This window comes from Plasmodium falciparum (genome assembly GCF_000002765.6).
Source record: "Plasmodium falciparum 3D7 genome assembly, chromosome: 12".
Lineage (NCBI taxonomy): Eukaryota > Apicomplexa > Aconoidasida > Haemosporida > Plasmodiidae > Plasmodium > Plasmodium falciparum.
In genome coordinates, this window is record NC_037284.1 from 2,223,600 (window position 1) to 2,237,195 (window position 13,596).

The 13,596-nt window shown below is 18.2% G+C and overlaps 4 protein-coding genes across 4 annotated transcripts; 2 read left to right on the forward strand and 2 right to left on the reverse strand.

The window, feature by feature from the left end:
* Window positions 1-1,397: 1,397 nt before the first annotated feature.
* On the reverse strand, window positions 1,398-2,602 carry PF3D7_1254700 (rifin; the record flags this gene model as incomplete). The annotated part of the gene is made up of 2 exons (XM_001350894.1): window positions 1,398-2,324; window positions 2,549-2,602. 2 exons carry the CDS (start codon window positions 2,600-2,602, stop codon window positions 1,398-1,400), a joined length of 981 nt encoding a protein of 326 aa, XP_001350930.1.
* Window positions 2,603-5,032: 2,430 nt separating this feature from the next.
* On the reverse strand, window positions 5,033-6,141 carry PF3D7_1254800 (rifin; the record flags this gene model as incomplete). Its single annotated transcript, XM_001350895.1, has 2 exons — window positions 5,033-5,932; window positions 6,088-6,141. 2 exons carry the CDS (start codon window positions 6,139-6,141, stop codon window positions 5,033-5,035), a joined length of 954 nt encoding a protein of 317 aa, XP_001350931.1.
* Window positions 6,142-9,091: 2,950 nt separating this feature from the next.
* On the forward strand, window positions 9,092-9,304 carry PF3D7_1254900 (Plasmodium exported protein, unknown function, fragment; the record flags this gene model as incomplete). Its single annotated transcript, XM_001350896.1, has 1 exon — window positions 9,092-9,304. One exon carries the CDS (start codon window positions 9,092-9,094, stop codon window positions 9,302-9,304), a length of 213 nt encoding a protein of 70 aa, XP_001350932.1.
* Window positions 9,305-11,000: 1,696 nt separating this feature from the next.
* Window positions 11,001-12,193, forward strand: PF3D7_1255000 (rifin; the record flags this gene model as incomplete). Its single annotated transcript, XM_001350897.1, has 2 exons — window positions 11,001-11,072; window positions 11,228-12,193. 2 exons carry the CDS (start codon window positions 11,001-11,003, stop codon window positions 12,191-12,193), a joined length of 1,038 nt encoding a protein of 345 aa, XP_001350933.1.
* Between the last annotated feature and the right edge of the window lie 1,403 nt (window positions 12,194-13,596).

Genomic DNA, 13,596 nt, shown 5'->3' on the forward strand with positions numbered 1-13,596 from the left:
AATATATTTAATTATTTAAATATATAAATTTTATATTTTTTATTTTAATTATATAATTGATTATTTTCTAGTGCATAAAATAATTTTTTTTTACAATACATAAATATATTTTTAAAACCCGATTTCACTAGAATTAAAATTATAAGAATCCCCTGGAAATTTCGTAATTTATATCACACACATATATATATAATAATATTTTTGGTTATATAAAAAATTAAAATATTTAAATAATTAAAAAATAAATAGTAAAAATATATTATAAATAAATTTTAAAACATAAATACCAATTTTTTTTAAAAATATTAAACCAAAATAAATAAAAAAAGGGATATAAATATAAACACAAGTAGAAGAAAAATATATTTAATAAACAAAAAATTATTTTATTTAGTTTTTTTTTCCCACTAAATATATATACAAATACAATTATAATTATCCAATATGCACATAATATACGATACAAATAACACATAAAATAAAAAAATATATATATACTATGAAACATATATGAAATTATATTAGAATTAAATATCTACAGGTTATCAAATAAATAAATATATATATATATATATATATATAAACAAATAATATTTAGATATTATTATAGCAAACAAAAGATGAACAAAAAAAAAAAAATAAAAATTACAAAGGAAAAAAAAAAAAAAGAAAAAGTGTATTATTATATTAAAATGAAATATATTCATTATTCATTTTTTTTTATTTATTCCATGTAACTTTTTTTTTTTATTAGATTTTTTTATGTATTGTATCTATTTGTTATATTAGGTGTAATTATTATATTTGTAATATGTTAACTATTTTTTGAGTTCATTATATTAGTAGTATTTCTATAATAAAATCATTAAAATGATAATAAAATAAATTACAAATAAATATAAATAAATAATATAATATATAATATATAACATGATAGATTTTTTAAGGAAGGTATTCATGAAATGAAACAATATATTTATTGGTTTTAATTTAAATTGTATAAATATAGATGTAATTATATTTTGAATAATATATTTCTTATAATATTAATAATAATAGTAATCACAATAGTCATTATATAATATAATTTTTTTTTTCTGTTTATTATATATTACACTGAAAATCATCTAATATGAGGTATTTAAAAAATATACGTTACATTATGTTTTAAAAAAATAATATATTATAATATATATGAGTGAAATATTTAATACAAATTTAAAATTACATTATATATTAAATAAAATAGTTTTATAAAATAAATAAATAAAATTATATCAAAATAAATTATATATAGAAATATAAATATTAATAATAATAATGAAAAACATTTTACATTAAAAGAAAAAGTATACATGTACCAAACTTTCTATCAACATCAAAATACCAACGCATATCTATTCTTTTATTAATTTCATGTATTGGAGTTTTTTCTTCATTTTCTTCTTTCTGCGATAACGTAAAATTAAATATATAATTAAAAGTATAACAGCTATAGCCACTACTACTATAAGAGAAATTACTATAGGATGAGATAATATAGCATATGAAGTTGTTAGCTCAAGGAATTTTTCATTTGCAGCTTGAGCACCAGCAAATTGAGCTTGTTCAACAATACCTGCTACACGTTTAGCTAATTCTTCTGGTCCTTGGTATTCTACAGTACTGCAAAATAATGGAGTGATTTTAGTTTTTGCTGCACATGAACTCTTATTTATGTTCTGGAGAAATTCAATAATAGATGTTATATTACAATAATTTGTAGGAGTAACAAAATTTTCTATAACTTTAGCCTTAATTAAACTAGTCAGATCCCATAACACTTTTAGGTCAGAAATAACTGATTGCATACCCATTTTAATACCTAACTCCACAGATGATTTTACTGCGGCAACATATAAAGCACTGCCACCTATCAAGCCCAATCCCGGAACAAAACCTCCTAGATTTTTTCCACAATTTAAACATGTTTTCTCCACTTTATCTGCTATCGACTTTTCGCAAATACATGTTGGAATGGCATCACTATGTATATCAGTTTGTAATGTCGCGAACTTTTCGGTTAATTCCTTTTCTAATTTATCTTTTAAAATAATTTTTTGGATTTCTTTATCGCATTTATCTTTACATATTTGTCGTTTTTCTTGCAACCTTTCATCGTATTCTTGAAACCTTTGTGACGTACGATCCTCAAATTGTTGCATCACAGATTTCATTTCAGGATCGTTGTCATAATTTTGTGGTGCAAATAATTCGCATTCGCATAATAATCTGGTAGTTTGTATATGAGGTGGTGTGATGGATAGTTTTTTGTGGGTATTTACCTATAAAAAATGGTGACATATATATGTAATGTTTATTTGTAGTTTATGATTTTATATATTTGTAATAAATATGTATATTTTTATTATATATATATTATATATGGATATTTAGATATAATAATTATATAAATGGTATCGTAATATATTTATATATAGTTATATATTATATTATAATTATATAATTATATTAATCAATATTTAATACATATGTAAAATAGAAATACCAATATATTTCGTGGAAGAGCAAACAATAATATATTAATATAATGGACTTTCATTTTTATTGTAATACATATATTATGATAAAAATTATAACTAAAAAAATCACATAAAATATTTTATTTTATTTTGCAAATAAATTAAATATGTTTAACCTAAAATATTATTATATTTTATTTAATATAATTAAGAATTATTTTCCCATTATGTAAATATATTTTTTTTTTTTTGTAGTGGAAGCATATTTGCCATTTTATTTATAACATAAAACAAAAACAAAAACAAAAAAATTAAAAATATAATATATCAAAATATATTACATTTTTTATAATTTTGAATTTTAATTTTTAATAAAATTTAATTTTATGTCATATCATAAATAACAATTAAAATTTATTTTAATACATTTACATAACAAGTAAAACGGTAGTTACAAAGAAATTTTTTTTTTGTTGTAAAATATATACATGTGTGTAAATTAATAGTTGTTGAACGTTTATACCACATATATATCTTAATAGCCCTTATAATATTTGTCAAAGAAATATCCTAAAATATAATGTAATATAATTACTAATGTGGAACTAACAAGATATGTTTTATGCAATAAAATATAATATTAATCCTAAAACTAAAATAATAAAATATATTCATATATATTTTAATATATATTTTTTTCTCTTTGTTTCTTAGCGTTATTCTATGATAGAAAATTCCCTCTATTGTATCTATTATTTTATGTTACATAATTATGCTATAATAATTTTTATATATATATATATAATAGGATATTAAAATGAATTATATATAAAATAATAATAAATTATTAATTTCGTACAAGTTAGAAATATACTATTATTACAAGAATATAATTTAAAATATTTTCGAAAGATGCCACATAGTCATATACTGTACTTTATATTATTGTGTATAAATATAAATAATATAATTATAATATATTTATTTTTGTTTTATGTTATAAACATTACATATATATATATATATATTTATTATATTTATATTATACAAATTAACATATAATGTTTGTACAATAAATAACAAATTAATAGTATCATTATATTATATTAATTGCTTTCTTAAAGTTGAACTTTTTAAAAATAAACTTATAGTAAATAATATTATTCTATAATATTAATGATAAATTCTTTATAATCATATATAAATAGAAAAAATAAATTATATATATATATTTATTTTTAATATTTTACAAGTTATTAATATTTATATATTGTTTTAAATTTACTATTATATTAATTATATATATTAGTATAGTAAAAAAAAAAAAAAAAAAAAAAAAGGATTTCATATAAATATGATTATTCTAATACAATTATTATTATTATATATAATATATTGTTACTATTTTATAATAATACTTATTGTACTATTAGTTTAATTCATTATTATTATATTATAATGTGTTGATATATAGATATAACATGTTCAAAATATTTTTGTGTTTAGTATATTAAAAAAATTATATATATATATATATATATATATATATAACATACTTTATTTACTAATTTAATACTCGAAGGTTTTACATTTATAGCATAAAATATATTAATTATTATATAATATATCAAGTAATATATGAAGTTATATATATATATATATATAATATCAAAATAGAAATTAGACGAAAAAAGAATTATTGTTATATTAATAAAATTTTTTTAATTTTTATTTTGTTTTATTTTTTTGTGTTTTTTTTTTTTTTTTTTTTTTGTAATTCCCTCTTAGGTTATTATTTATTTACTGTAATTATTATGCCGTGGTATTTTTGTTAGTGTTTATATATATATATATATATATATATATATATATTATATATTTTTTATATTTTGTCCACTTTTTCTATTTATTGTATTCTCATAATTTTAATAATATATAAACAACATAACGACAAATTAAATATATAAATGAATACATATATATATATATATAATATGATAGATTTTTGTAGGTAATATATTTGTCAAAATAAAAATATTTATTTATATCAATTTTTTATTATATACATATAGAATAATATTTTTGTTTGAATAATATGTTTCCTACAATTAATTTTTATTATCAATATCATATATATCTATTTGTTATATTTTATTATATAAGATTTGATATAAAGTATTATATATATATATATATATACATGCCATATTTTATTTTACTAAACAATTACATATAAATTTATATGTATTTAGTATTTAATGTATATATTAATAAATATATGATTTATTAATGATTAAAAGTCTTTGAAAAAAAAAAATTAACATAATAGTAAATTAATACAGTAAGTGATGAAAAATTTGAAACATAACAAAATACCGTATACATATAAAAACGTAATACATATAAAAATATATAGTTATTAATAATGGAAAAAAAGCATTGTACATTTAAAGAAAAACAGTACATGTACCAAACATCCTACCAACATCTACATAACGAACACATAATATCTATTCTTTTAATAATTTTATATATTGGAGTTTTTTCTTTATTTTTTGTTTTCTTCTATAACGTAAAATCAAATAAATAATTACCATAATTATAACTATTACCAATATTGCTATAGCAGATAAAATTATAGGATTTGTAAAAAATGTTGTTGGCGTTGTTGCCGTAGCCCATGTATCATTTACACTGGACAAAACTTCGTTCACAGCAACTTCTATTTTTTTAGGTAAAGTTTCTGGGACATTTGGATTCATTCCACGACATAAAAGTTCGTTTTTGTTAGCAGCGCATAAGCACAATTTTTTTTTTTCACTTAGAATTGTTTCAACAAGAGACATTGGCTTACGAAAAACTGCTGGAGTCACAAATTGTGAAATTTTTGCACCAAATAGCTTAGTTATACCAGGAATTCCTTCCAATTCTTCAATTGTTTTCGCAATAAATGCGTTGATAGTCTCATAATTGGCTAATATATATACACTATTTCCACCTATCAATCCCAATCCAGGCATCACACCACCTCCCAACGCACCTCCATATTTCAAACAAGTTTTTTCTATTTTATCCGCTACTGATTTTTTGCAAATACATGTGGGTATATCCTCATTAGTTATATTAGTGTTCAATGTCGCGAACGTTTCGGTTAATTCTTTTTCGATTTTATCTTTTAATATAATTTTTTCAATTTCTTTGTTACATCGATCTTTACATTTTTGGCGTTTTTCTATCATACGGTCATCGTATTCGTGAAACCTTTGTGTTGTACGATCATGAAATTGTTGCATCACCCTTTTCATTTCAGGATCGTTGTCATAATTGGACATATATAATTCGCACTCGCATAATAATCTGGTAGTTTGTATATGACGTGGTGTGATGGATGGTTTTTTGTGGGTATTTACCTATAAAAAATGGTGACATATATATGTAATGTTTATTTGTAGTTTATGATTTTATATATTTGTAATTAATATGTATATTTAAACTATATATATAAGTCATATAGATATAATAATTATATTTATGAATATTTTATTTATTTATCACATAATGTTACCAATATATTTAATTTTAGAGGAAACAATAATATATTAGTATAATGGATTTTCATTTTTTATTGTGATACGTATATTATTTTATGATAAAAACTATAACTAAAAAAATCACATAAAATATTTTATTTTGTGTTATAAATACATCAAATATGTTTAACATAAAACATTATTATAATACATTTAATAACATAATATACAATTATTTTCCCATTATATAAATATATAATTTTTTTTTTTTTTTATAATGGAACCATATTTGCCTTTTTATTTAAAACCTTAAAAAAAAAAAAAAAAAAAAAAAATTAAAATTGAAAATATATAAAAATATATTACATTTTTTATAATTTTGAATTTTAATTTTTAATAAAATTTAATTTTATGTCATACGATATATTACAATTAAAATGTTTTTATATATTTTTCAAAAACATGTAACGATATAGTAACAATAGAACTTATATTTTTTTTTTTGTTGTAAAATATATACATATGTGTAAATTAATGGCTGTTGAACGTGTATACCACATATAATTTACAATTTGGAAAAACCTATTAGTGAAATTGATATTGCAACATGTATGTTAACTATATTGCTGTCATATAAAAATCATTGCATATCATAATATTTGTTATTAAACGTAAAAAAAACAATATATATTTTTTAATAATAATAATTAAACCAAATATATTTTAACAAAGTATTTATGTTCTTTTTTTTTTCTTTTGTTCTAAAATTTATTGTATGTTATACGTTTCTCTCTAATGTATCTAAAATTATATAAATATAAATATATATATATATTTTTAAAATTATATTACGTTAAAAAAAAAATATTTATATATAATATTAAAAATAAATTAAAGAAAAAAGAAATTATTAAGATTAATAAAATACTATTGTATAGTTTTATGTAGTGTTGTGCGTTATACAAATATATACTATTCATAATATAGAAATTATTGTAATATTTTGATAATATATGTATTATATTAAATATTAAAATTGTAGATATATTATTTTAGAATTTCTTGATATAATATTTGTAGGATTACTAGTTGTAATAATATACTTATATATATTTAAATAAAAAAAAAATTATGTTAATTATTATTATTATATATATATTGAAAAGAAATATAGGAATTTAAATAATATCATAAATACGATAAACAAAAATATATTTTTCTATTATGTTCAATTACTAATATTATATATATATATAATCGTTTGCGTATTGTTTCTAAAATGGTAGCTATTTTCTATAATAATAATAGTATGTATAATTTAAAAAAATATAAATAAAAATATATATAAATATATAATGTAAACAATATATTATAAATAATGACAGAAAGAAAATATATTGGTTCATATGAGAAAAGAACTTTCTGTAATATTATATAAAGTAAACAACACATACTTACATTTTGTAAATGAATAATTTTGTTAACACATCGTAATTTCAATTTTATTTATAGATAGTATGGAATAATTATATATATATATTATTGAATATTAACATAATAATATATTACATTATAATTATATATAGTTCTATAACTATTATAAAGCAGTAAATATATATATATATATATATATATATATATATATACTCTATGTTCTAATTTATAGTATTTGTTTTTATTATTATAATAATAAACATTAATCGCCTTAATATATATATATACAATATTTTTCGTGCAATTAATTTATACTTTTATGTCAATTTTACATATATATAATAATAATGGTAATGACAAATATTTAAGTATATAAAAATTCAATATTATTCCAATAATGAATGCTGTGATACATTTAGCGTGAACTTATTTTAAAATATAATCATTTTATTTTTATCTTTTAATGTGTTCTCATAAATTATAGAATATATATATGTATATTATTAAAAAAACAAAATAACCATTATAGCGAACCATAAATATCGAAATACCTGTCTATAACCTATCGAATATATATTTTACAAAAATATAAAAAAATTTATATCACAATTAAAAATAATTTATAATTGCATTGAAATCTTTTATATAGTCATGACAATATAAAACTATAGAGATGCATGCTTTGTTAACATGGTGGTAGCACCATTCATATTATACATGTTTATTGATATGATATAGTTAATTATTAATCTATATATATGTATAGTAAAATGTATCAAATAATAAGACAATAAAATAATATAATTGGCTTATTTTATATATCTAAATGAAAATTCGTTTGCAAATTTTATATGAAGTTAAAACTGTGATAATAAAACGATGATAAGTATTATGATAATGGTTATTATAATTATAGCAATTATATTACCTTATAATTCATAATATACAACTACTTATTAACAATACGTCAATTTTATAAAACGTGAATAAATAAAACAGGAAGGTATAAATAATACTAACCATAAAAGATATAAATGGATGTTTCTAAAATATTTTTTGTTATATTTTTTTATGATTTTATCGTAATATATATATATATATATATAATAACGCACATATATATATATATATATATATATATATATATATATATATGTATTATGTAAATAAAAATTATATAAAATATGTAAAACGAAATTCATAGCATAATAATAGTTATTTAGTTGTGATGGTTATTAGATACACTTTAATTTTTATTTAAAATATAACTTATTTCTATGAAATAATATATAATAATCATATTAATATTTGTAGTATCAATTTTTGTACATAACACATATGTATATTATCTATATATTTTTTGTATTTTATTTGAATACATAAATTATTATATATTAATACGACATTCATTTTACTTTTTATATTAATTATATTTTTTTTTTTTCTTCAGAGTATAATCATATATGGTAAAAGTGAAAAAAAGGATGAAGGAATTTATCATATTATATAAAAGATTATTTACTTATAAATATCAATGTTATCATCATTTTAGGGGGTAAAAAATGTATATGTTGAAATATTAAATAATCTACATTGTATACATCAATGCATGATATTGGAGTGGCACTATCATCTACAGACATTGAACATACTCTTAATTTTTATAAATTAGATAAAGATGGAAAATCAATTGATGAAATGAAAAATTATATTTATGTTTTTATAAAGTATTATGATACATTTAAAAATGATTTATTTAATGAACATAAGACAATATTTACAGAAAGGATAAAAAATACACAAAGATTAGATATGTAAATTAAATTTATATGAATGTCAATTATATTGTTATATGGGAAAATATATATATATGTATAGTATTACTCTATTTTATAAAAACTTAATATAACGTATATTTATTAAATGCTTTATATTAGTTCGTATATAAAGTAATAACTAATAACACAAAAAATATAAAATATATTATAAAATATAATTATTCGTGAGTATTCTTCAACAATTTCAAAATTCAATTTTAATAGTATTAATGTATCTATTAATTTATGAAATTCATCCATCGGTTATTTATTACACATATTGCTAAAAAGTTTTTTTAAAAAAAAAAAAAAAATATAAATATATATATACGTATAAGATTCATGCTATTGTAGCAATATTTTAATGTTTTCTATTTTCGTTGTTCTTTTTTCTTTCTTGCTTACTCATTTTGTTCTAGTTTTTTTTTTTTTTTTTTTTTTTTTGTACTCATACGTACTATCATCATCATTATAGTTAACAATTTTATTTTTAGAAATATTAAGAATTTTTTTTTTTAATAGTTATAAATTATGTATAAATTAAAAGTAAATAACTCGGTTTTTTTTTTTTGGTAAGATGTATAACATTGTGTTACTTATTTAATATATAATAATAATATAATTATTAAAATATATAGTAATTAATTATTTGGTTACAATATGTAATAATAGAATTAATGTATGATAAATTCTAATATACTATGATTATTTTAAGAAATATATATATATAATTATTATTATTATAAATAGAATATATTTGTATAAGATAAAACACTACATAAAACAATACAATGTATTGTGTAATAGTATATATAATTTCTCATTTTGTTAAGTGTTTTTTTTTTTTTTCCTTTTTTTTTTTTTTTTTTTTGAATTTTGTTTTCTAATAATAATAAATATTAAAAATATTTTTTTGTGATAATTATATAATTAAATAGTTTAATAATTAATATTTTTTTAAAATAAGTTCAAATATTTTTATAAAAATAATAATATTAACCTTTGCAACAACGTAGATAAATTAGAGAGAAAGGTATAACATACAACAATTTTTAGAAAAAAAAAAAAATAACATTATATAAAAAAAATACAATTACTATTAGTTTGAAAAATACTTATTTCTTTTATTATCATACACAATATTTATTGTAAACTGTTTTATATAATTGAAATAATACCAAGTTTATGTTGTAATATCTATTATATGCATATATATCCTCATAAGTTCTTATGTACGTATTGTACACCTTTAACAATTATTTTCTACACATTTTTATGTTGTTTACAACACAAAAAAGAACAAGTTGTTTGTAACTATAGATTTATTTATTATATACATATATATTAAAATAAAATTAATATTATAATTTATCGTATGATATAAAATTAGATTTTAGTAGAAATTAAAACGATAATTTATAAAGAATATGGAAATTTTTTACTATATTATTTATTTTTTTCTTCCTATTTATTATTTTTTAATTTTTTTTTGTTGTGAATAAATGGGAAAAATATGGTTGCAGTAAGAAAATATATTTTTATATAATGGGAAAAAAATTGTGTATTATAGTACAAGCCTATAATTACATATTAGATTAAGCATACGTAATTCTTATATTACAACAAAATATATTATTATATATGAATTTTTTTAGTTATAATTTTAATGATAAAAAAATATAAGTATCACATTAAATATGAAACTTCACTGCTCTAAAATATTATTATTTTTACTTCCATTAAATATATTAGTAACATCATTATCAAATGTATGAATAAAAAAATGACAACAATAATATATATATATATATGAAGTTTTATTATTTATGTAAATATACAATATACATATTTATTACAAGTATATAAAATAGTAAACAAAGCAACTAATTATAATATACATATATATATGATATATTTTTTATAGGTGTATAGTAAAAATAAATCATACATCACACAACGTCATACGCCAAGATATACATCACGAGTGTTAAGCGAATGTGACATACCATCGTCAATTTATGATAATGATCCGGACATGAAATCAGTGAAGGGAACTTTCGATCGACAAACGTCACAACGTTTTGAAGAATACGATGAACGTATGAAAGGTAAACGCCAAAAACGTAAAGAAGAACGTGACAAAAATATACAAGAAATTATTGAAAAAGATAGAATGGACAAATCATTAGCAGAAAAAGTAGAAAAATGTTGTCTTATATGTGGGTGTGGGCTAGGAGGTGTTGCAGCAAGTGTTGGATTAATTGGTGGACTTACTGTAAATGAGTTGAAAAAAGCTGCTATGGTTGTCGCTATTGCAGGTGCTCAAAAATCCGGTGCCCTAGCCGGTGAAGTTGCACGTATTCCAGCAGCTATTGAAGCAGTTATTTCAGGAATAGAAAGAGAATTTGGTGTATCAACTGATGGTGTTCAGGGATTGAAATCATTATTTACTGCAAATACTTATAATGATGTTACAATGATTGCTCGTGCTATAAATAGTGAATATAACGCATCGTCATGTCTAATAGGTCGCTCTGCCACTGATAATTCTATTTGCCCTTGGGTGATGACAAAGCAGGGAGCTGCACCGAGAATTCAAGGGAAAGCTGTTTCAACGTATGAAGTTATAGAAACAGCTGTAAAATCTATCGTCTCAGATGCCCCCAAAGCTGCTGAAACAGCTGTAGAAACGGCTACTAAAGAATTTATAAAAGCTAGCACTGATGCAGTAGAATCTACATATGCTAGTTGCCAGATTGCTATTATTGCTTCTGTTGTTGCAATATTGATTATAGTTTTAGTTATGATAATTATTTATTTAATTTTACGTTATCGACGAAAAAAAAAAATGAAGAAAAAAGCCCAATACACAAAATTATTAAATGAATAAATATATGGTTTCATGATATTAAATTCAATTTAATGTTTTGTCAATTTTATATTTTTTAATACAAGGATACCATGATAATTCAATTTTTATAACAATATATATATATATTTTTTTGTTTAATGTTATGTGGTCGTTAAATTATTTTATTTATATTTATTTATTTATTTTTTTTTTTTTTTAGTGAAACGAGTGTAAATTATATATTTATTTTTATAATATTTAATATGTTTAATCTAAATAATATTAACTACTTATGTGATTATAATTAATATATATAACACTATACATATACATATGATTGTATATAATGAGACCACAAAATTAAAAAATATAACATAATATATAACACAATACAATCATGTTATATATGTGTACATATATATGATATAATATAATTTCTAACACTAAAAATTAAATACCAAAAAAAAAAAAAAAAAAAAAAAAATCGATATTTGTATAATAATATTTGTATATATATAATTTGTTTATTTGTTTTTGTATAATATTTGTAAATATATTGGATTCAAAATTTATTGAGTAATATTTTTATTTTATTTATTTTTTTGAATTTTTTTTAAATGTCATTGTACATAATTCAATATATAATTTTTATTTTATTTGTATAATATATATATGTTTTATTTTGTTTTGACACATTTGATTATTTGTATATATAAATTTGTTTTATTTGTATAATATATATATATGTTTTATTTTGTGTTTATTTGACACATTTGATTATTTGTATATATATTTTGTTTGAATTTTTTTATTAATTTGTTTTTGGATATTTGTATATATAAATTTGTTTCATTTGTATTATATATATATGATTAAAAAAAAAAAATAAAATAAAAACATAGAAACATATACCATACCATATAAATTATATTCATAGTAGTATATTATATGGTTCCATATTAAAATAAACTAATATAATACACTAAAATATTTCTTATTATATATATATATATATTTAATATAGTAACAACAAAAATGTTTTCAACACCATATACGGATATATCAACACATTATAATATAATAATAATGAATTAATCTAATCTTACAATAAGTATTATTATAAAATAGTAACAATATAATATATCATATATAATAATTGTATTGGAATAACAATATTTATATGATATCCTTTTTTTTTTTTTTTTTTTTTGTATTCATACGTACTATCATCATCAATATAGGAAATAAATTCTTTTTAAGAAATATGAAGAATTTTTTTTTAACGCTTCTAATTACGTATAAAATAAAAATAAATGATTCCTTGTTTTTCCATAGTATATATAATGTCGCGTTATTTGTTTATTGTATAATAATATATTTATTAAAATATGTAGTAATTAATTATTTTGTTACAACATGTAATAATAAAATTAATGTATCAT